The 25351-nt window shown below is 45.3% G+C and overlaps 1 protein-coding gene across 3 annotated transcripts in view; it reads right to left on the bottom strand.

Annotated features, from left to right (window-relative positions):
• Window positions 1–25351, bottom strand: part of PBX4 (PBX homeobox 4) — a 48299-nt gene that overhangs the window by 16231 nt on the left and 6717 nt on the right. For all 3 annotated transcript variants that reach the window (XM_058727301.1, XM_058727299.1, XM_058727300.1), the window contains one exon: window positions 9085–9158. In XM_058727301.1, the coding sequence (XP_058583284.1) occupies window positions 9085–9133 (49 nt within the window). In that variant the 5' untranslated portion in view covers window positions 9134–9158. The remainder of the gene's footprint in view (window positions 1–9084; window positions 9159–25351) is intronic.

Below are 25351 nucleotides of genomic sequence, written 5' to 3'. Positions count from 1 at the left end.
AACAATTTCATCTTTTTATCATTTTATTATTTTTTTAAGTTTATTTTGAGAAAGAGTGAGAAAGAGAGAAGGAACATGAGAGGGGGAGGGGCAGAGAGAGAGGGAGAAAGAGAATCCCAAGCCATCTCAGTACTGTGAGCACAGAACCCTATGTGAGGCTCGATGTCACAAACTATGAGATCATGACCTGAGCCAAAATCAAGAGTCGGACACTTAATGGACTGAGCCACCCAGGTGACCCTATTATTTTATTCTAAGGAGAGAGAGCGTGCGAGTGGGGGGGGGGGGAGGAGGGGTAGAGGGAGAGAGAGAGAATGAGAATCTTAGGCAGGGTCCACGCTCAGCACAGAGCCTGACATGGGGCCTGATCCCACAACCCTGGGATCATGATCTGAGCCAAAATCAAGAGTCGGATGCTCAACCGACTGAGCTACCAAGGCACCCCAATGATCTCATTTCCCATCCAAAGAAATGCTCCAACCCTAACTGAACAATGTGAGCCATTGGGAAAGGCCTAGAAAATTCCAAAGCTGGGCTACCGTCACCCAAGCTGTGACCTTTATTTTGCCGTGTCCTGTATAGGGAGGTGACCAGCCCACACATCAACCAAGTCCTATCCAATTTTCCAGACTGGAATCAGGTTTTCAGACCAGCCAATGCCCTAATTACCCTAGAGGGAATTATCCCAGGAACTGATGTTAAGCAAGTTCTAAGTATTTATAAAGGACTATTTTCTGTCAAAAAAGATTGGTCATTCTCATGCCATCACCACGTTTACTGATAGCTACTCTGAGCCAAGACCCTGACAGGACTGGGCTGCACTGTGGGCATGCCTGTGCTTTTAGGGGCTGGCGTTCCAAGTCGGGAACAGGAAACAAACCAGAAACAAAACCACAAGATCATTTTAGTCAATGGCCACGCCCTAAGAAAACACCTGAACAGGGTAAAAGATTCTGTAAGTAAGTGCTGTTTCACAAGAATCTGTGTCTTTACATAAGGTTTTAAAGCTCCTGGCTCATTCTTTATTGTAGGTGCACCAGCAATCAAAATGCTTTAGTTCCTGAGCTGGTTGTTTGTTTTTTAAGATTTTTATTATTTTTAAATAATTTCCACACCCACTGTGGGGCTCAAACCTACAACCCCGAGATCAAGAGTTACATATTCCATTGACTGAGCCAAACAGGTGCCCCAAGCTGTTTTTATAACAGCTTTACAGAAATGGAATTCATGTGACATACGATCCACCATAAAAAAAATTTTTTTTTTTAGTATTTATTTATTTTGAGAGAGAGAGAGAGAGAGAGAGAGAGAGAGAGAGAGAGAGAGAGAGAGCATGAGCAAGGGAGGGGCAGAGAGGGGAGGGAGACACAGAATCCTAAGCAGGCTCCAGGCACTACACTGTCAGCACAGAGCCCAGTGCGGGACCTGTGAGATCATGACCTGAGCCGAAGTCGGATGCTTAACCAACTGCACCCACCCAATTAAAGTGAGCGATTTGGGGCACCTGGGTGGCTCAGTCGGTTAAGCATCTGAGTCTTGGTTTCAGCTCAGGTCACAATCTCACGGTTCGTGAGTTCGAGCCCCGCATTTGTGTTGACAGTGCAGATCCTGCTTGGGATTCTTTATCTCCTTTCTCTCAGCCCCTCCCCTGATCGCTCTCTCTCTCTCTGTCTCTGTCTCTCAAAATAAATAAATAAACTTTAACAAAAATAAATAAAGTGAACAAGTGTGGGACGCCCGGGTGGCTCCGTCAGTTAAGCATCTGACTCTTGATCTCAGTTCAGGTCTTGATCTCAGAGTTGTGAGTTCAAGCCCCGCATTGGATTCTCCACTGGGCATAAAGCCTACTTAAAAAAATAAAATAAGTGAATAATTTAGTGCTCTTCAGTACATTCATAAGGTTGTGTAGCCATCACCACTACCTAACATCTTCATCACTTCAAAAAGAAACTCTGCCCTCATTAGCAGTCATTCCCTGCTCCCCTGCCCCTGAGCTCCTGGCAGCTGCTAATCTCTTCCTGCCTATTCTGGATATTTCATATAAATGGAATCATACAATATATGGTCTTTGTGTCTGGCTTCTCTCACTGAGCATAAAGTTTCCAAGGTTCGTCCACATTGTCATCATGGACACTGTTTTTTTTCATAACCCTTGATGTGTATATTTATATATTTGTATATACTAGTCACCTATCTGTCCAATAGAACTTTCCACTATTTTAGACTTATGCTGTCTAATGAGAGCCACCAGCCACATGTGGCTACTGAGCACTTGAAATGTGGCCAGTATGGCTGAGGAATGCCTTCTTTAATTATATTTAATTTGAATTAATTCAAACGTATATAGCTCCCTGCTGTAAGAGGCTGGTGAATGGGAAGGACCACAGCTCCGGTCTATAGCAGCACCCGAGAGACAGGCTGATTAGAATCAGAGGCCAGGGGCGCCTGGCTGGCTCAGTTGGTAGAACATGCAGTTGTGAGTTTAAGCCCCATGTTGGGCATAGAGCTTACTTTAAAAAAAATATCAGAGGTGGGGCGCCTGGGTGGCTCAGTGGGTTAAGCATCTGACTCTTGGTTTCGGCTCAGGTCTTGATCTCACGGTTCATGAGTTCGAGCCCCACATCCAGCTCTGTGCTGACCGTGCAGAGCCTGCTTGGGATTCTCTCTCTCCCTCTCCCTCTGCCCTTCCCCTGCTTGCACTATCTCTGTCTCTCAAAATAAATAAATAAGCTTTAAAAATTCAAAAAAGAAATCAGAGGCTTGATTCACAAGTCACCCTGAAACTGGGGGACCAGAAAAGGACACTCCAAGTAACTCCCCAGCTCTAGGAGATCCACTCTTAGCACAGCTGTAAGGAAACGTACATGAGACTCAGCCTCGGGTACAGCCAATCAGAAAAGGGATTGGAGTTCCAGATGAAGTCACACTAGAGCGTAATTGATAATGGCCTAAAGAATAATTATTGTTGGGATAAACCCAACCATAAGGCTGGACCTACAGATCATGAATTTGCACAATTGCAACAGACCTGACTAGGTGATGAGGAAGGGGAACAAAGGTAAAAAAAACCTCCCGGGTTGGGGGCGCCTGGGCGGCTCAGTCGGTTGAGTATCCAACTTCGGCTCAGGTCATGATCTCACGGTTCGCGAGTTCATTTGTGAGTTCGAGCCCTGCGTTGGGCTTGCTGCTGTCAACGCAGAGCCTGCTTTGGATCCTCTGTCCCCATCTCTCTGCCCCTGCCCCGCTTGCTCTCTCTCAAAAATAAATAAACATTAAAAACAAAATAAAACAAAACAATAAACAAAATAAAACCTGCTGGGTTACTTGAGCCTGACAGCTCCTAGCCAGGCCAATGAACAGTGGTCAGGAAATAACAGCGAGTTCCCTTATGTTATGTGTTATTTCCATTTACTGCTCTGAAAGGCAGCTGTGTGTGCTCTTGCAGCACAGAGAGGGTTCCTTGGCCCAAAGCAAGTCTGGCCGAGCCGGGTCTCTGGGACTTCTCATTCCTCAGCAGACAGTAAGAACTGACCAAGGTATAGACATGCGCTTGAGACCAGCACGGGGGACAGTGACAGCACTGAGAAGATAAAACAGGCCCCTCTGAGTGAACCGCCCAGCATTCCAGGTGGCTTTTCAGGGCACTTCCTGTGCACACGGGGTCTAAGTTGCCCGCCCCTCCGCCATCCAAGATCCAAATGTTTTTATAGAAGTTGGCACTCGAGTTCACTTGGAGGCAAAGCCTGACCCAACCAGGGTGTAAGAATGTTCTTGTCTGGTGCTAAATGTCACCTTTGGAATGCAGGCTCTGCCCCAGAAGTCATCAACACAACGGTGCCTAAAATCCAAACAACTCTGAATTCTGTAAAGCATCTAGCCCCAAGGGTTTCAGGAAAGGGACTGGGCTAGTATTTGGTCCTCTTGGCTAAATTCAAAATTCTCTAAATATGGTTTATTTTGTTCTCTTAGGACAGCTCCTCTTGACACCAAGAACAACGGCTGTCTCAAGGGAAGGATTCGGGAAGGAGGGCACACTCCTAGGGTGTTGCTGGTGTTCAGAGGCCTCTGCAGGGAGGGACACCCAGACACCCCTGACCTGGAAGATGTGCCAGCGTCCCTCCCACGGGCCAGAGGAGACAGTGGGAGGCAGTGAGGAAGTGAGGCAGTGCTTCCAGGAACGTCTGCCAACACAGGGTTTACACAGAGGATGGCTTTCTCTTCAGGATGATACGAAGTCGGGCCCCAGGCACTCAATCTTCCCGAACCTCATAAAATGAACAGAATGAAAAGGATTTCAATTCATAGGTATCAGTCACCAGGAACAGTTCTCCATTCAACAAAAACCTAAGGACAGTCCTAGAACGCAGCACATCCTAGGCCCTGCGCTCACTGGAGGAGACAGATGGCAAAGCCCCAGAGCCATCATGGACGCAGTGAGAGCAGCGATGCACAGACGGCACTTGGAACTGGTGGGTGCAGGCTGTGAGGCACAGGACGGGTTCCCTTTCTGAGCCAGGACAGGGTGTGGAAGGGTGGCACACAGCCCGGCTGTGGGTTACTGGGGTGTGACCTGTTCTCTCCAGAGGTTCACTCTGATCATCCATAAAACAAGAGGAGAGTCAGCGTCTGCCCTGAGCTGCTAGAAGGTTCAGGAGATAATGCCAGGAAGCTCAGAGCTGACTGACTGCAACCCATACTCCATCAATGCCTACTGGGCTTTAAACGCTCTGCACAAGTGGCGCCTGTGTGGCTCAGTCAGTCAAGCGTCTGAGTTCCGCTCAGGTCATAATCTCACAGGTCGTGAGTTCGAGCCCCGCGTCAGGCTCTGTGCTGGCAGCTCAGGGCCTGGAGCCTGCTTCAGATTCTGTGTCTCCCTCTCTCTCTGCCCCTCCCCTGCTCATGCTCTTTCTCCCTCTCTCTCAAGAATAAATAAACATTAAAAATATATTAATAAAAAATAAGTAAATAAACAAATGCTCTGCACAGTTTTTGTCTTTACCCTAAAGGCCTCTTGCAGACTTCAGCCAGAGGGGAATGTGAGGAATGTGGGTTAAACCAAGAAACAGTCATGCTCTGTCCCTGCAGGAGGAGTCCCAGAAGGCCTGGCTCTCAGGATCACCAATTACGTGGTGACCCACTGGTGCCAGTGTGCGGCATCAGGACACTGAACAGTTTTCTTTGGGCTAATACTGGGTCGTTCCTGTCACAAGGTTGGGAGAAGCTGAAGCAGAACTGAGATCTTGTTTACTTTCCTGCCACTCACATGTTGGACGCACAGTGATCCCATGGCTGCACTTCCTAATCATGAGAAGAGAGATTTGGCCACACTGAACTTGACAATTCAGTCAGACCATGTGGAGCCCGGCTCGTGGCAACTGCAGATAGCTTGCACTTTCCCAGGTTGAGCAGGGTTGCCCCATTCACGTGCAACCATGTCCCAAAATGCATGACGCACCCCAATGTTTGAGCCAGTTGGTGGAAAGGAAGCCTGATTTTCTGAAGAATGCCCAGATCTGATGTGTGTGGCTTACGCTCTGAGCCCCATGGCCTCCTTGGGACTTAGCCTAGGGTAAAGTCGAAAGCCCCAAGCATGACCTCTGCAGACTGGAAGGATGGGACAGGTGATAGCATGGTTTAAAACAGACACCTCAGCTTGTCCTGGTGGCAGTAGGTATCAGTCTTTTCTTTTTCTCCTGGAACTGCAGAGTTGGAAGGTGACGGACAGCTGCCCTCATGTCCACACGTACAGAATCAGACAGAGCAAAAAAGATGTGCCCAGACTGCACACCTCCCAAGAACTGGTTTCCTGTTCAGTTCCAGCACCCCACAGACAGAATAAACATCATCAAGAACTAAAGCTTGCTGACATCATGGTTGATGGAGTTACTTTTTTTTTTTTTTTGAAAAAAAAATTTTTTTTTTAACGTTTATTTATTTTTGAGACAGAGAGAGACAGAGCATGAACGGGGGAGGGGCAGAGAGAGAGGGAGACACAGAATCGGAAACAGGCTCCAGGCTCCGAGCCATCAGCCCAGAGCCCGACGCGGGGCTCGAACTCACGGTCCGTGAGATCGTGGCCTGAGCGGAAGTCGGACGCTCAACCGACTGAGCCACCCAGGCGCCCCTGATGGAGTTACTTTTAAAAATTGTTTTTATGGTGGGGACTGAGGGGTGAAAAGGGGTCCATGTTTGGGAGGAGGACTGGGTATACATGGGGGGCAAGGAACAACTGATTGAATATGCAAAAGTACTGGGGCGCCTGGGTGGCTCGGTCGGTTAAGTCTCCGACTTCGGCTCAGGTCATGGTCTCACAGTTCATGACTTTAAGCCCCACGCTGGGCTTGCTGCTGTCAGTGCAGAGCCTGCTTGGGATCCTCTGTCCCCCCCCTCTCTCCCCCTCCCCCACTTGTGCCGTCTCAAAAATAAAACCTAAAAAATAATAAGTAAAAGTACTGAGGATACCGGGAGCAGAAATCTAATTGTGAGGACACATCAGATCAACCCAAATGGAGGGGTCTGCCTGTGATCTTCTAGATGGTCAAGGTCATGAAAGCCAAGGAAAAACAGGCTTGTTCCAAATGGAAAAAGACCAAAGTGACATGATATGTAACATGAGATCCTGGCCTGCATCCTTTTCTATAAAGGACACTATTGGGACAACTGAAAAGCTTAAATAAGGTCTGAGGATTCTACGCTAGTGGCGTTATCAATGTCATTCCCTGACTCTAAGGGATGTCCTGGGGGGAAACAGGAGGATGTGTTATTCATTGGAAACACACTCAGGTAAGTGTGCAGGGGTCACAGGGCATCATGGCAGCCACTTATTCCGCAACAGTGCAGGAAGAAAATACATTTGCACTGTTCTGGGAACATTTCTGTAAATCTGTGATTATTTCAAAATAAAAAGTTAAACACACACAAGCAACCTATGAGAACAAATGGAGGCCACTCAAAGTACAAGGGCCTTGTAAGCCAAGCAGAATAATAGCTTCTGGGTTACAAAGTGCACTCAAAGGTAAAGGAATCAGGGATGAAACATAGCACAGGCTGGCTTTTATGAAAAAGGAAAGTGGTGGTAAAGACACCAGAGAAACCGTTGACTATTACCTGGGTTGGTAGCAATACCATGAAGATCCATCATGAAATATTTCTTTGTTTTGTTTTGTTTAATTAAAAAAATTGTAATGTCCATTTATTTTTGAAGGAGAGACAGACAGAGTATGGGCCCGTAAGGGGCAGAGAGAGAGGGAAACACAGAACCCGAAGCAGGCTCCAGGCTCCGAGCTGTCAGCACAGAGCCTGACGCAGGGCTCAAACCCACGAACTGTGAGATCATGAAGGAAGTCAGACGCTTAACCAACTGAGCCACCCAGGCATCCCTATTCAAATTTTTTTTTTTAACGTTTATTCATTTTTGAGAGACAGAGAGATAGAGCACAGTAGGGTGGGTCAGAGAGAGAGGGACACACAGAATCTGAAGCAAGGTCCAGGCTCTGAGCTGTCAGCACAAAGCCTGTTGCGAGGCTCGAACTCACGAACCGCGAGATCATGACCTGAGCTGAAGTTGGACGCTTAACCAACTAAGCTACCCAGGTGCCCCTAATTTTTTTTAATGTTTAATTATATTAGAGAGAGAGAGAGACAGAGACAGAGCATGAGCAGGGGAGGGGCAGAGAGAGAGGGAGACACAGAATCCGAGGCAGGTTCCAGGCTCTGAGCTGTCAGCACGGAGCCTGACGCAGGGCTTGAACTCATGAACCGCGAGATCATGACCTGAGCTGAAGTCGGATGCCTAACCAATTGAACCACCCAGGTGCCCCATGAAGTATTTCTTTGAACTAATAGGGTTCCCCACCAATGTCAGTCCCACCAAATGACTGAGCAGTTCTCAACCAGAGTGTGAAGGTTGTAGATGATGAAGACTGAGGAACCATCACAGATCAAAGGAGACTAAGGAGACAGGATGACTAAATGCAACGTGGGAGGGTGGACCAGAGAAAAGGCATCAGGGCAAAGACTGGGGAAATCCGAATACAGTCTGTTGGTCAGTGCAAGAACACTGTACCAAGGTTAATGTCCTGGTTTTGATCACTGTGCTACGGTCCTCAGGGTGTTGACGTTAGAGGAGGCGGGGAGAAGGGTATAGGAGAACTCTCTTGCCATTTTTCAACTTTTCCGCAAATCTAAAATTAATTCAAAATAAAATGTTTCTTTTTTTTTTTTTTAACAAAAGGATTGGCAGTGGCAGAAGACTTCCATGGGGATTACTTTGAATACTTAAAACAACTAAAATCAGGGGCGCCTGGGTGGCTTAGGCAGTTGGGCAGCTGGCTTCAGCTCAGGTCACGATCTCACAGTCTGTGAGTTCGAGCCCCGCGTCGGGCTCTGTGCTGACAGCTCAGAGCCTGGAGCCTGCGTCCAGCTCTGTGTCTCCCTCTCTCTCTGTCCCTCCCCTGCTTGCTCTCTGTCTCTGTCTCTCTCTCAAAAAATAATAAACATTAAAAAACAAAAACAAATAATCTCATTAGTATTCTACTTTTCTAAATCTATCATCTTTTCTTTAAAAAACTTTTTTTATTTTGAGAGCGTGAGTAGGGGAAGGGCAGATACAACGGGAGACGGAGGATCCCAAGCAGGCTCTGCACTGTCAGCACAGAGCCCGACCAAGGGCTCAAACCCACAAACCGTGAGATCGTGGCCTGAGCTGAAATCAAGAGTTGGGTGTTTAACAGACTGAGCCACCCAGGTGCCCCTCACCTTTTCCTTTTCCAAAACAATGGAATGCCACAGTGCCTCTTAGGTCTTCCTTAAGAACAGTGCAGCTGCTCGTTACTCATTGGCAACAGTATTTCTCCAGTTACAAACTGCAAAATTAATCCATGCGATACACGGATACATCAGAAAGCAGGGCATTGACGAGAAAGAAAGGACGCATCTGGACCGTCTACTGCCAGAGAGAGACGTGACAGGCAAGATGGCCCACGACATGCGTCAGGCCGCGTCAGGACCAGATCAGAGGGTGCATGATTGTCATGGTCCCAGATCCACAAAAAAAAAAAAAAAAAAGTCTTCTCAATGGCCTACCTGTCTTTTCCTTGATCTCACAGAGCACACTGAAGAGAGCAGGCTTCATCCGATGGCAATTCAGAGCATGCTTTCTGAAAGAGAAACAACAGAAGAGAGTGTGAGAGACAGAAGAGTCATCCTGTTCAGGAAAGTAAAGATCTTTCATATTGACCCTGCCGGTTCTGTTGAAAATTGCTCTTACGAAGTGACAGTACAAAAAATTCCAATGGAGCAATACACAAATATTCAAAACATTTCCTTTATATGTGTGTGTTTTTTTTTAATGTTTATTTATTTTTGAGAGAGAGAGAGCACAAGTGAGGAAGGCACAGAGACAGAGGGGACAGAGGACCTGAAGCAGGCTCTGTGCTGGCAGCAGTGAGCCTGACGTGGGGCTTGAACTCAAACTCAAGATTGTGACCTGAGCCGAAGTCGGACACTCAACCGCCTGAGCCACTCAGGTGCCCCTCCATGAAAAATTTTAAACAATGCAAATTTAAATAATGCAAATAACTTGTCAAGGACTACGAACTTTTGGGGCACGTGGGTGGCTCGGTAGGTTAAGCATCCGACTCTTGATTTCGGCTCAGGTCATGATCTCACTGTTATGGGATCGGGCCCCATGTCAGGCTCAGTGTGGTGCACAGAGCCTGCTTGGGATTCTCTGTCTCTCCCTATCTCTCTGCCCCTCTCCCCTGCTGTGCTCTCTCTCTCTCAAAATAAACATAAAAAAAAACAAAAACAAAAACAACCCTATGAACTTTCAAGATCCAGTGATTTCAAAGCTGTGTTCACACTATTGCCCTGTCATGGCACTTTGATGCATAAGCAGAAATGCCAGCCATCCTACCCCAGTGTCCTGAGATGTTAACTTAGTAGGTGTTTACTGAGCAGCCTCTATGTGCCATACACCATTCCAGTGTCACAGACACAGACAGATGAGGTTCCTACCCACGTGGCACTTAAGAGGGAGGGAGGGAGAGACACCAAACGTACACACAAACGAGATGACCACGAGCCATGGCAGGTGCGTTGTGGCAACAAACTAGAGTGATGGGTAGAAGGCTTACTGGAGTTTGAATGTCTCTGATGTGACCTCAATGCTGAGATCAGAATGACAAGAAGTCAGGCAGGAAACGAGAGGCTGAAGAGAGTAATAATTTAGATTGAGAAACCAGCCAGTGCAAAGGCTAAGTGAGAACACGCTTGGCTTTTTAAGAGACCAGGATGCTGTAGAGTAAGGGGTGAGGGAGAGAGCCAGGAGGTGAAGTTAGGCAAGAGGGAGTCACCTAGAAGAGCCTTGTCAGTCAGGGGAACAACTCTGGCTTTTGTTCCTGGTGATGGGAATGGTGGTTTGGCAGAAGAATGGCTCCCAAAGATGTCCATGTGCTAATCCTCAGAATATGTTACACTGGAAAAAGAACTCTGTGGCTGTGATTAAGGTTAAGGACCTTGAGATGGGGAGATTAGCCTGGATTACCCAGATGGGCCCGATCTAATCACACAAGTCCTTAAAAGTGGACAACCTCGGGGCGCCTGGGTGGCGCAGTCGGTTAAGCGTCCGACTTCAGCCAGGTCACGATCTCGCGGTCTGTGAGTTCGAGCCCCACGTCAGGCTCTGGGCTGATGGCTCGGAGCCTGGAGCCTGTTTCCGATTCTGTGTCTCCCTCTCTCTCTGCCCCTCCCCCGTTCATGCTCTGTCTCTCTCTGTCCCAAAAATAAATAAAAAAACGTTGAAAAAAAAATTTTTTAAAAAGTGGACAACCTCTTCTAGCTGTGTTCAGAGAGAGATACAGTGACACGGAGTCAGAGACACTATGCTGTTGGCTCCGAAGACAGAGGAAGAAAACTGCAAGCCAAGAAATGCAGGTGGCTTCAACAAGCTGGAAAAGGCAAGGAAATGGACTCTTCCCCTGTGGCCTCCAGAAGGAAGGTGGCCCGACTTCCGAGATCAGGTCATGATCTCACAGGTTGTGAGTTGAAGCCCTGCATCGGGCTCTGTGCTGACAGCTCAGAGCCTGGAGCTTGCTTCGGATTCTTTGTCTCCCTCTCTCTCTCGGTCTCTCTCCTTTCAAAAATAAACATTAAAAAAAAAGTTTTGGGGTGCCTGAGTGGCTCAGTCAGTTAGGCGTCCGACTTCAGCTCAGGTCATGATCTCACTGTTCGTGAGTTTGAGCCCCGCTTCGGGCTCTGTGCTGACAGCTCGGAGCCTGGAGCCTGCTTCGGATTCTGTGTCTCCCCCTCTCTCTCTGCCCCTCCCCGGCTCACACTCAGTCTCTGTCTCTCTCAAAAACAAACAAACAAACATTTAAAAAAATAAATACAATTCAGTGGCTTTTCGGAAATTCACAATGTTTAATCATCACCACTGTCTATTTCCACAACACTGTCACCACCCCCCTGAAGAAATCCGGTTCCCATTAGCAGTCATTCCCCATTCTCCTCTCCTCCCACCCAGCAACCACCAATCTTTTGGTCTCTATAGGTTTGTCTCTGGACAAATGTCTCCTGGACATTTCATATAAATGGAATCACAGAGTATGGGACCTTATGTGCCTTTCCCATAGCATGTTTTCATGGTTCTTCCAAGTTTTTGTGTATCACTGCTTCATCCCTTTTTAAGGCCAAATAATATTCCATTGTATGAATAACTTTCGTTTGTCCATTTATCAATTGATGCACTCTTGGGTTGTTTCCACTTTTGGCTGTTATGAATAATTCTGGTATGAACATTCACGCGTAAGTTTTTATGTGAGGGTGTGTCTAGGGAGAATTGCTGAGTCATATGGTAACTCTGTTTAACCTCTTGAAGAAATGCCAAACTTTTTTTTTTATGTTTATTTTTTTATTTTTGAGAGAGAGAGCAGGGGAGGGGCAGAGAGAAGGGGAGAAAGAGAATCTCAAGCAGACTCTATGCTGTCAAGTGCAGGGCCTGATGCAGGGCTCGATCACGAACCATGAGCCAAAATCAAGAGTTGGACACTTAGGGGTGTCTGGGTGGCTCAGGTGGTTAAGCGTCTGACTTCAGCTCGGGTCATGATCTCACAGTTCAAGGCCCATGTCAGGCTCCTGCTGTCAGCACAGAGCCCACTTTGGATCCTCTGTCCCCCTTTCTCTCTGCTCCCCCCACTCTCGCGTGTTCTCTCTCAAAAATAAACAAACGTTACAAAAAAAAAAACAGCTGGACACTTAACCGACAGATCTACTCAGGCGCCGCGAGGAAATGCCAAAATTTTATAAAGTGGCTGCACCATTTTCCATCCTCATCAGCAACTAATTAAGATTCTAATTTCTCCGCAACGTCACCCAAACTCATTATTGTCTTTTTTACTATAGCCACACCAGTGGGTGTGAGGCAGTATCTCATTATGGTTTTGATTTATATTTCTCTAAAGACTATTGACATCGAGCATCTTTTCAGGTGTTCATCGGCCATTCTTTTTTGGGGAAATGTCTATTCAAATTCTTTGCTCATTCTTTAATTGGGTGATGTCTTTTTTATTGTTGAGTTGTATGAGTTCTTTATATTTTCTGGATACTAGACTCTTAATATATGATTTGCAAGTTTTTTCTCCCATTCTGTGAGTTGTCTTTTTTACTTTCTTTTTAAAAAAATTTTTTTTTCAACGTTTATTTATTTTTGGGACAGAGAGAGACAGAGCATGAACGGGGGAGGGACAGAGAGAGAGGGAGACACAGAATCGGAAACAGGCTCCAGGCTCTGAGCCATCAGCCCAGAGCCTGACGCGGGGCTCGAACTCACGGACCGTGAGATCGTGACCTGGCTAAAGTCGGCCGCTTAACCGACTGCGCCACCCAGGCGCCTCTTTACTTTCTTGATAGTGTTGTTTGAAGCACAAAAGTTTTTCATTTAGTGAAATCCAACTTATCTATTATTTTGTTGCTTGTGCTTTAGGCATATCTAAAAAAATGTTACTTAATTCAAGGTTATGAAGATTTATGCCTATGTTTTCTTCTAAGAGTTTTACAGGGTTAGCTCTTACTTAGGTATTTGATCCATTTCATTTTTGTATACGGTGTTAGGTAAGGATTCAAATGCATTCCTATTTTTTTTTTTTTTTCTATTTACTTTTGGGAGAGAGAGAGGAGCTGAGAGAGAGGGAGATAGAGAATCTGAAGCAGACTTGGAGCTGTCAGAGCAGACCCCAGTAGGGGGCTCAAACCCACAAACCATGAAATCATGGCCCATTCTGAAGTCAGGTGCTTATGACTGACCCCATCAAATTAATTCTTTTCCATGTGCAGATCCACTTTTCCAGACCATTTGTTGAAGACACCATTCCTTCCCCACTCAACGGTCTTAGCACCCTTGTAGAAAATCAATTGGCTATATATATATATATATATATATATATATATATATATATATATATATATGTTTATTCCTGCATTTTCAACTCTATTCCATCGATCTATTGCCTATCTTCAAGTGAACTGCATTTTTAAAAGATCACCGTGGCTGCTCTGAGACCAGAATGGAAGGCAAGGGGTGGAATGCCAGTCTGAAGTCTACTACAGCTGGAATAGTCCAGAAATACTGCTGGCTTAGTTTAATTATGGTACTAGACATAAAAAGCAGATAGATCTTGGGCTGCCTGGCTGGCTCAGTCAGTGAAGCATGCAACTCGATCTTGGCGTCCTGAGTTTGAGCCCCATGTTGGGCATGGAGACTACTTTAAAAAAAATAGGCAGGTCTCTGACTACAGCAATGAAATCAACAGGACCTCCTGATAAACTGGTGTGGGATTGGGGGAAAGAGGAGATTCAAGGATGACTACTACTAGCTTTTGCATGAAAGGAGACACCATTAACTGCCACAGGGGAGACTGGAAGGCAGCAGGTTTAGGGAGGAAGGGTCTGGAAAGCAGAGCTGTGCTTTGATCGGGTTACACTTGAGATTGCTAGGAGCTACCCAAGAGGAGGTATCAGATAGGTAGCCAGGCACATGGACATGGCCTCAAGGTTGGAGATAAGCAATATAAAGATGGGGAGTCCTGGGCATAGAGGTGGCACTTTAAGCCACAAGATTTGAGGAAAGCATCATAAGGGGTAGATAGAAAGGAGTCCATGCCCCAGACCCAGGCCCGTGGACTTCTATAAGTCAAGCAGAGAAAACCCTACAGAAAAGACGGGGACCGAATTGCCAGTGAGGTGGAACCAAGTAAAACAGTTTCCAGGAGAAAAGAGCAATCTGTGAGAAATACTTCTTAGAGGCAAAGCAATAGAAGAATCCAGAAGAGACCTTGGATTTAGCCACAAGGAGGTCATCGATGACTCAGCAGAGGGAGAAGGTTGGGAGAGAATGGGTGGAGAAGAGGAAGTAGAAGCAGCAACCTCAAATAAAAGAGAGTCAAGAAATGCAGGAGGTGTTTAAAGAAACGGTGTGTAGTATGTTTTGTTTTTCTTCTGTATTTTATGACGCTTTGACATCCTGGGGCCAGGAGAAACTGTCCCTCCCAGCACTAGCTAATTCCAGATACACCAAACAGCTTGCCTGAGAGCATGCCTTTCCTACAAATCCAAATCCTAAGCCCATATGCGTAACCACCTTCTTTATCTACCTCTCAGCACCGGCCAATACTCCTCCTGCCCTAAATTTCCAGATGGCCAGCTAACAATTAGCGACCGCTATCGCCCAGAGCCTGCCAGAAGTATTTACACTGTCCAATCTTAAACTTGCTCAAACTCACCTGCCCTGGTTTGCCCATTCCTTCCCTTGGAAATCACACTAAAGATTCTGAGCCATGCTTTCCCTGCATTCCTTCTTTCTCCTGAAGGACTTGGGTGCTTCCCAGTATGGCCCTGCCTCCTCCCCTGGGGAACTGTAAGTAATAAACTTCTTTCAAAGTTGTCTCTATGTCTGTCATCTTACCTTGACTAATTAAAACAAATCCCTGGGGCGCCTGGGTGGCTCAGTCGGTTGAGCGTCCGACTTTGGCTCAGGTCATGATCTCACGGTCTGTGAGTTCAAGGCCCGCGTCGGGCTCTGTGCTGACAGCTCGGAGCCCGGAGCCTGCTTCGGCTTCTGTGTCTCCCTCTCTCTCTCTGCCCCTCCCCTGCTCATGCTCCGTCTCTCTCTGTCTCATAAATGGATAAAACATTAAAAACAATAATAAAAAAATAAAACAAATCCCAGCTACAAATCAAGATGCGGAGGACAGTCAAGGGACGTTTTTGGTTGTTGTTCTTTGTTGTTAAAGACAGGAGACACTTGCACATGCTTAGACACCAAACAGCCAGTCTAGAGGGAGAATGTGATAACACAAGAGAGTGAGCATAATTGTAATTGTAATGGTGTGTCCATGTGTCAAAACTTCTGCAAACTCTGAGGAAGTACCGTGCCATCTATTTTAACATTTGCTGTTATTGTGACTTTAAATCTCGTAAAGCTATCATTATCATTAATATGCATTATGCATGCATTATGCATCATTATGCATGCATATGCAATGATAATAATGCATTATCATTAATAATGCAACCCATTATTAAAAGACACTGCCAAGGGGCGCCTGGGTGGCTTGGTTGGTTAAGCGTCCGACTTCGGCTCAGGTTGTGATCTCACGGTCCGTGAGTTTGAGCCCCGCGTCGGGCTCTGTGCTGACAGCTCAGAGCCTGGAGCCTGTTTCAGATTCTGTGTCTCCCTCTCTCTCTGCCCCTCCCCTGTTCATGCTCTGTCTCTCTCTGTCTCAAAAATAAATAAATGTTAAAAAAAATTTAAAAAAAAATAAAAAATAAAAGACACTGCCAAGGCTGGATAGTGTACCTGAAAATTGGTAACTTCATGACTGAAGTCAAATATGATGAATGCTGCGAGGAAGGCCAGACATCTGCCACAGCTCCCTACATCGTCAGTCTACAGGAGCCTCCTTGTTTCTAGGTGCCTTCCAAATTCACCACGCACCCCCCCCTCCCCGTGGGATGCCTTTCAAAAGGCTAGAGTTGGGGTGCAGGAATCAGGTCCCCGTCTCTGAACCTCAAATATGAAACTGTTTGTGGGGGTTGAGATTTGATCTTCTGCAAATCTAAACCCAAATATTAATCTTTCTTATGCAGTGCACGGTAACTGATCACACAGGATATTCAGCCTGGAATGTTTTCCTTCTATAGAAGCAGTAGTACCATTAATGAAATTGGATTCCAGCTACAGCTTGTTATCTTCTGTAAATGTAATTCTAAAAATGCGAGGAAAGAAAATGAAGTCAGCCGTTCTGCTTCCTAAAGGGAACTTCAGGAATGTTTATCCCCAGCTCAGTTTTCTGCTTAATAAAACATCGTATTGCAGATACAGGTATAAAGTAACTTAAAAAAATTTTTTTTTAATGTTTATTTTTGAGGGGGCGGGGCAGGGGCAGAGAAAGAGACACACAGAATCTGAAGCAGGCTCCAGGCTCTGAGGTGTACCCCCAATGTGGGGCTTGAACTCATGAACCACAAGATCATGACCTGAGCCAAAGTCAGACGGCTCAACTGACTGAGCCACCCAGGCAGGCACCCCTAAAGTACCTATAATGCACTCAAAGAAATTTCACAGGAGTTTTTGTGGTTTATTATGAAAAGTAAACAAATGTCTAAGCTTTGGGCATGATCTTGGCCTAGAGGTGATCAAGCAGCTGACAGCAAACCATCAATGACGATGTAAATAAAGTGGGGACAGTCCAGCACATTCACAGCATTACCAAAGGGGATGAACTTATGTGATGGACATTCTGAAGGTGACTCCCAATGAGTATAATCCTCTTTCCTTGTTCGGGCAGAACCTGTGACTTGCAAAGTGGCAAAGATGATGAGACAGTCTTTCCCATGCTTATGTTACATTATCTACAGCTCCATCTAAGCGGACTAGACAGCATCACCTGTGGGCCCTGGGGCCAGCTGCCATGTGGTGAGAGCTGGTGGCAGAACTACAGGTAGCCCCGGTTGTCAGCTAGCAAGAGAACAGGAACCTCAGTCCCATAACTGCAAGGAACTGAACTCTGCCAACAATCCCACAAGATGGAAGAGAACCCTAAGCTCCAGATAGGACCACAGCCCAGCCAGCATCTTGACTATAGCCTTGGGAGACCCTGAGCAGAGGTCCCAGCTCAGCTGTGCCCAGATTCCTGACCCATGGAAACTGAGATCGCAAATGTTATGTTGTTTCAAACCGCTAGGCTTACTTTTAAAAAATTCTTTAAAAAAAAGAGGGGAGGCACCTGGGTGGCTCAGTTGGTTAAGTATCTGACTTCAGCTCAGGTCATGATCTCACGGTTCGTGAGTTCAAGCCTTGCATTGGGGTCTGTGCTGACAGCACAGAGCCTGCTTGAGACTCTCTATCTCCGTCTCTCTCTCTCTGCTCCTCCCTGACTCACTTGCCTTCTCTCTCTCAAAATAAATAAATAAACTTCAAAAATCCTTTAAAAATTACCACTAGGGGGGCGCCTGGGTGGCTCAGTCAGTTAAGCATCTGACTTCGACTCAGGTCATGATCTCATGGTTTGTGGGATCAAGCCCTGCATCAGGCTCTGTGCTGACAGCCTGGACCCTGCTTCAGATTCTGTGCCTCCCTCTCTCTCTGCCCCTCCCCCACCCTGTCTCTCTCTCTCTCTCTCTCTCTCTCTCTCTCAAAAAAAAAAAAAAATGAATAAATGTTAAAAAAATAAGTAAAGATACTTTTGAGGCTCTTTCTAAACTAAATTAAATTAAAACAAAGCAACACTGTGAATATCCTTTTAAAACCAGTGCTAAGAAATCTATAGCAAAACTGAGTCATATAAGAATCACTCCAGAAAATGAAAGCACAGAGGTTTATCCTCTCTAACCTCATTTATTCAATATTTATAGGACTTTGGAACAACTATATGCTGGTCACTGTATCAGGAGAAAGGAACATGGAAATGAAAAGAACATAAGCCACATTCTGGATTCAACTACCAGTATATTATAGCTCCTAATTTTAGCTGGAACTTACTTTTACTTTTCCAAATTATGGAACAATCTACTTTCCTTAACAAGGTATCATTTTAAATTACCAGGGAACTTAAAGATTTATTGAGATGTAAAGATATACTGAGATATATTCTTCTTCATAGAACAGGATACTTCTTGAAAAATCTTCCCTGAGAGCAATAATGATTCTAATGCCATAACCAAAGATGGAATCAGATCTCCTTAATTATTCTCATTTCTAGAAAGATTTGTTCAGCTGACAAAAACAGTCAACAATATTATGTACCTCCCAGAGACAGACCTAGGTACAGAACAAAAATTAGAAGACATGATGGGGTACATGGGTGGCTCAGTTGGTTCAGCATCCAACTTCGGCTCAAGTCATGATCTCATAGTTCGTGAGTTTGAGCCCCACGTAGGGCTCTGTGCTGACAGCTCAGAGCCTGAAGCCCGCTTCGGATTCTGTGTCTTCCTCTCTCTCTGCCACTCTCCCGCTTGCACGCTCTCTCTCTCAAAAATAAATAAACATTGGGGCGCCTGGGTGGCGCAGTCGGTTAGGCGTCCGACTTCAGTCAGGTCACGATCTCGCGGTCCGTGAGTTCGAGCCCCGCGTCAGGCTCTGGGCTGATGGCTCGGAGCCTGGAGCCTGTTTCTGATTCTGTGTCTCCCTCTCTCTCTGCCCCTCCCCCGTTCATGCTCTGTCTCTCTCTGTCCCAAAAATAAATAAAAAATGTTGAAAAAAAAAAATTTAAAAAAAAAAAAAATAAATAAATAAACATTAAATTTTTTTTTTAAAAATTGGAAGACATGAATTCTTAATAGAACTTCGATGGAAAGCCTAGAAATTCACAGATGGTCCCAAGTTCCAGGAAGGAACAGCAGCCCAGGACTCAGAGGCCAGCATTTCAAAATAAGGTTCTCTGTAACAGTGAAATTGGGAAAAATCAATCCATTAACGGAAGCCATCAATCACTGGTAAAGGTCACTCTAAAAGCAAACACAAAAGCAAAAAACCAAAAATGGTTAGATGAGTCGGGGTTGAGATTATATATGGATATCCAAGGTCAACCATGGAAATTATTACAGTAATTTAGCAAAATGAAACCTTGGATCAGGAGCTAGTTTTGGCACTAAAAAAAAGGGGGGGGGGAAATTCTTTCACATGACACAAGAAAACAATCTGCAGAACTCGAATAAAGGAATGACCTTTAAAATGAATAAATTTAAGTCTGTGAAAAGCTCATTATAATGTCCTTATTTCTTAATTTGTCCCTGGACTGGTTATAATCAATACTACTGCTAAATTTCTTACTCAAAACCACAACTTCTGGTCTCTCCCCTGCTCAAAAAGGTGGTGTGACTTCTCACTGCCTGCTTTAATAAATTCTAGCCCCTTAGCAAGGCATTCAAGGCTCTTCACCAGCTTCTCTTTGACCCTCTCCCTCCTCTGTACTTGGGGAAGTACTACTCCTCTTTTACGTGCAAGACTCTGATGGGTGGCCTGTCCCATCCTGGATTCCTTACTCCTTCCCTGCTCCATTCCCTTTATTTATTTTTTAAAAATTTTAACCTTTATTTATTTTTGAGGGGGAGAGAGAGAGAGAGAGAGAGAGAGAGAGAGAGAGAGAACATGAGTGGGGGAGAGGCAGAGAGAGAGGGAGACACAGAATCTCAAGTAGGCTCCAGGCTCTGAGGTGTCAGCCCAGAGCCTGACACAGGGCTTGAACTCATGAACCATGAGATCATGACCCCAGCCAAAATTAGACGCTTAACCAACTGATCCACCCGGGTGCCCCTGTGAAACTTTTCTAAAATATTCTGCATGTTGCTTTACTTAATAAAACCACTTCAAAAGGGATTTTGCTGTGACCCTAGATTTTAGATAGCTTTTAGGAAATTGTTTTAAAACTAACAAAATTCGGGGCGCCTGGGTGGCTCAGTCGGTTGGGCATCCGACTTCGGCTCAGGTCACGATCTCGTGGCCCGTGAGTTCAAGCCCCACATCGGGCTCTGGGCTGATGGCTCAGAGCCTGGAGCCTGCTTCCGATTCTGTGTCTCCCTCTCTCTCTGTCCCTCCCCCGTTCATGCTCTGTCTCTCTCTGTCTCAAAAACAAATAAAACGTTTAAAAAAATTTTTTTTAAACCAACAAAATTCAACTCTTAGGGAAAGTACTCCAAAGACAGCAAGACTTTCCTTTGGCACTAGACCAAGCCAAGCTAAGCATGTTAATCCTAAGAGCAAAGCTAAAACCTATAAGTAGGCTAAGAAGAGAGTGCTGTCACTAAGTGGGCGGGATCTAATGAACCTTCTTAAGATTGATGAAAAGAAAAACTTCAACTCTGAAATTCTACTTCCCAGGTTTGGACAAGTAGATCCCATCTGGCTAACACTATCTAGCTTTGGGAAATTCCAAACCATAAATTCCTCCTCTGACTCCCCACATGCTTTGAACAGGCATGCTGAAAACCAAATGCTCACTGACATGCATTCCAGAAATAGAATACTAAATACAGGGACATAGATCTTTAGAAAAGGGGCACACCATTCAGTTGACAGTTTATGCTTTGCCACTTGTGTAAGTTCTAAAGATAGTCAAAATTAGATCATCTTTTTTTTTTTTTTTTAAGTTTTTTAATTTATTTTTGAGACAGAGAGAGACAGAGCATGAATGGGGGAGGGGCAGAGAGAGAGGGAGACACAGAATCGGAAGCAGGCTCCAGGCTCTGAGCCATCAGCCCAGAGCCTGATGCGGGGCTTGAACCCACGGACCGCGAGATCGTGACCTGAGCTGAAGTTGGACGCTTAACCGACTGAGCCACCCAGGCGCCCCATAGATCATCTCTTTTTATTTAACAACTAAAATTTAGTCCCTGTTATAGGCAATGTCAATCTGCAGAAATACTGGAGGAATTAAGAAAGTCGTACATATTTCTACTAGCAGAAAATATCTAGCATGTCGTATATGTAAAAGTCAAATTAAAAAATTCAGGGCACCTGGATGGCTTAGTTGGTTAAGCATCTGACTTCGGTTCAGGTCATGATCTCATGGTTTGTGGGTTCGAGCCCTGTGTCAGGTTTCGTGCTGACCGCTCAGAGCCTGGAGCCCGCTTCAGATTCTGTGTCTCCCTCTCTTTCTGCCTCTCCCCGACTCGCCCTCTGTCTCTGTCTGTCTCTGTGTCTCCCTCTCTTTCTGCCCCTCCCCCACTTGCCCTCTGTCTCTCTCTCAAAAAAATAAATATTAAAAAATATATATATATGGGGCACCTGGTGGCTCAGTCAGTAAGCATATGACTTCAGCTCAGGTCACAATCTCATGGTTAGTGAGTTCGAGCCCCGTATGGAGTTCTGTGCTGATAGATCAGAGCCTAGAGCCTGCTTCAGATTCTGTGTCTCCCTCTCTCTCTGCCCCTCCTCCGATGGCGCGCTGTCTCTGTCTCTCTCTCTCTCTCTCTTTCTCAAAAATAAACAAACATTAAAAACATAAAAACCAAATAAAAGAAAAAATTCAGAGAGGGGTGCCTGGGTGGCTCAGTCGGTTAAGTGTCCAACTTCGGCTCAGGTCTTGATCTCATGGTTTGTGAGTTTGAGCCTCACATTGGGCTCTGTGCTGACAGCAGAGTCTACTAGGGATCCTCTGTCCCCCATCTCTCTCCGCCCCTCCCCCACCCATCTGTCTCAAAATAAACTTTAAAAAAGAAAAAATTCAGAGAAATCTTTTCCTAAGAAAAATTATGAAGGTCTTTAATTGGAGTAGTACCTGTTATGTTGCCTAAAAGCCAACTTCTAAATGTGATCTTTATAGTTTCAAATACATCACCCCATATACCAAATTGCCTGCTTCTAAACAAATACAACAGTGACCATTCTCCATCATATCTTTATTCACTATATATAAAGGGTTTCTGCCTTAAGAACCTATTCCCATCCCCCAGCAGTCACTTGCTATTACACTCAAGTTCTACAAACACAAATCTGGGCTGTGGTTTTTTGTTTTTAATTTTTTTAATGTTTATTTTTGAGAGAGAGACAGAGAGTGAGCAGGAGAGGGACAGAGAGGGAGAGAGGGGGACACAGAATCTGAAGCAGGCTCCAAGCTCTGAACTGTCAGCACAGAGCCCAATGCAGGGCTCAAACTCACAAACTGTGAGATCGTGACCTGAGCCGAAGTTGGACACTTAACTAACTGAGCCACCCAGGCACCCCTGGGCTGTGATTTTATAGACACTATAAAGGAAATACAGAAACAACCCTGGAACTTCCATAACCTGATTTCCTTAGGTTGAAAATGTAAACAGACCCTGAAACAACAGGGTGTTATGGCCCCAAGCCAAGATTTTCATTAAGAAGAAAAAAAAAATCAACTAACTATTTCCTGAATTTTATCTGTTCATTTTGAATGTTCTTTCCATATGAAGTAGGCAAAACAATGCTAATATGTGACCCTTGTGATTAATTTAAAATCCATTATGCCCACCAACACAACTTAGGCTCCAAAATAAATTCATTTGTCAGATTAACCAACTACTATGTAAACTGATTCATGAAAATAGGAATAAATGGGACACTATTATCTCCACTCTTGAGAGCCTGACCTCTCCAAGTGTGGTTTGGGATCCAATGCACTGGCACCCTTGGGAGCTTGTTAGAAATGTGGACTCTTGGGCTCCATTGGGACCTGCTACATTAGGACTTCCATTGCAATAAGATTCCCACAGAAATTTTCTCCATGTCCAGCCTGGGAAGAACTGCTCTAAAGCACCACTATCCAGTATTTTCTGCAATTCTGGAAATGTTTTCTATCTGTCCTCATATGGTAGCCACTCGTTACATGTAGCTACTGAGCACTTGAAATGTAGCTAGTGCGACTGAGAGACTGTTTAATTTTATTTAATTGTAATTCATTTTAATATAAAAAGACACATAGAGGGGCGCCTGGGTGGCTCAGTCGGTTGAGCGTCTGAGCATCCGACTTTGACTCAGGTCATGATCTCACGGTTTGTGGGGTCGAGCCCCCCATAGGGCTCTGCGCTGACAGCTCAGAGCCTGGAGCCTGCTTCAGATTCTGTCTGTCTGTCTGTCTGTCTGTCTGTCTCTCTCTCTGCCCCTCGCCTGCTCGCACTCTGTCTCCGTCTCTCTCTCTCAAAAGTAAACAAACATTAAAAAAAGTTTTTTTAATAAAAAATAAAAATAAAAGACACATAGTGAGTGACTACTACATTGACTGGTACAGCTATCTGGGGAGTCAGTGTGTACCTACAAGCAAAGGGTCAAGAAGTGACTACTGCAGCCAAACCCGCCAATCCAGCAACACGTAACACAATTCACGCAGAACGACTTGAAGGCCAGTCCTCTTCAGCTGCCTCTCCCAGAACATCAGGTATGGAGCATGAATTTCCAGTAACATTTTTTTTTAATTTATTTTGAGAGAGAGAGAGAGAGCACAAGTGGGGCAGGAACAAGAGAGGGAGAGAGAATCCCAAGCAGGTTCTGCACTGTCAGCACAGAGCCTGATGCGGGGCTCGAACCCATGAACTGTGAGATCGTGACCTGAGCTGAAATCAAGAGTTGGATGCTTAACTGTCTGAGCCACCCAGGTGCTCCTGGAGAATGAATCTCCAGATGACACTGACCATTCTGCTTCCTTTCTCCATCAGGTTTCCAAAATTAACCCCTCAGCTCTAGAGTTTTCATACTAATTTCTTAGAAATCTCACTACTAGATAAAAAAGGAGTCGATCAGCCTTTGATAAGAGGCAGCTTCCTGGCTCTGAGTCCTGAGGATCCCCAAGGGTATGGTACCTGAACAAACCGGTGGGGGTGGGGAGTGGGAGAGGGCCCAGAGCTTGCAACAGATTTTTATGACTCAAACACTGGGTAAAGACCCTGGGAGGAGGGAAGAATTTTGGAGCCTGACAGTCTTGACAAAAGAGCCCTCCTAATAACCCTCATAAACCCCTCATAAAGGTAGTCATAGAAGCAAATGAAATAACCTATGTAGAAACTGTAAAATGTTGTAAAATTTATTGTTATAAAAAAACAAGGCTATGCATGATAGAGCAAAATAGTCAGAGTGCCTGGGTGGCTCAGTAGGTTAAGCGTCTGACTCAATTTCCGCTCAGGTCATGATCCCACAATTCGTGGGAAAGAGCCTCATTTCGGGCTCCGTGCTGACGGTGCACAGTCTGCTTGGGATTCTCTCTCTCCCTCTCTCTGCCCCTCTCCCTGCTCATGCTCTCTTTCTCAAAATAAATAAACTTAAAAAAAAAAAAAAAGACAAAATACTCAGACAAACCTTGGCAAATGAGATAAAATTTTCTACCTTACTGGTTTCATACAAAAAAAGGGGCACCTGGCTGGCTCAGTCGGTAGAGCATGTGACTCTTGACCTCAGAGTTGTGAGTTCAAGTCCCATGGTGGGTATAGAGATTACTTAAAAATAAAATCTTAAGGGGCGCCTGGGTGGCTCAGTCACTTAAGCATCCAACTTCAGCTCGGGTCATGATCTCACGACTCGTGACTTCAAGCCCAGCGTTGGGCTCTGTGCTGACAGCTCAGTCTGCTAGGGATCCTGCTTCGGATTCCGTGTCTCCCTCTCTCTCTCCGCCCCTCCCCTGTTCACGCTCTGTCTCTCTCAAAGATGAATAAACTTAAAAAAAAATTTTTAAATAAAAACAAAATCTTAACAAGAAAGAAAGAAAGAAATGAGGACATCATCAGTAAACAGTTCCAAATCAGAAAATGCAGAACTGCCCCTTCTCGAGGAAGAGCTTAGAATATAGCTGAAGGTCAGAAGATCATCCAAGAAGACTGGTTATCCCTCACGTAGTAGAAAGTACCCAGTTGACTCAGGCTGAATCTAAACTAAGACATGGGGCGCCTGGGTGGCTCAGTCGGTTAAGTGGCCGACTTCGGCTCAGGTCACGATCTCGCGGTCCGTGAGTTCGAGCCCCGCGTCGGTCTCTGTGCTGACAGCTCAGAGCCTGGAGCCTGTTTCAGATTCTGTGTCTCCCTCTCTCTGACCCTCCCCTGTTCATGCTCTGTCTCTCCCTCTCTCAAAAATAAATAAAACGTTAAAAAAAAAAAATTAAAAAAAAAATAAATAAAAAAATAAACTAAGACAGTATATTCCAAAGTCCCCACACTCCACTATCTGTGTAGCCCAGAGGAAGAACAATACACAGTTCACTATTCTAAGACTATTCAGCTACAATGACAAAATGAACAAAGCACAAGCATTTGCAGCTGCCTTTGAATAATGAAGGTTTAAGGAGAGTAGGTGTGCTTTCCCTCCTTAAACACACCTGTGGGGCACCTGCGTGGCTCAGTCGATTAAGCA

This window comes from Neofelis nebulosa, chromosome 4, assembly GCF_028018385.1.
Source record: "Neofelis nebulosa isolate mNeoNeb1 chromosome 4, mNeoNeb1.pri, whole genome shotgun sequence".
NCBI classification, from domain to species: Eukaryota; Metazoa; Chordata; class Mammalia; order Carnivora; family Felidae; genus Neofelis; species Neofelis nebulosa.
Note: the sequence above shows the minus strand (reverse complement) of the source record. Positions and strands in the feature narration are given on the sequence as shown.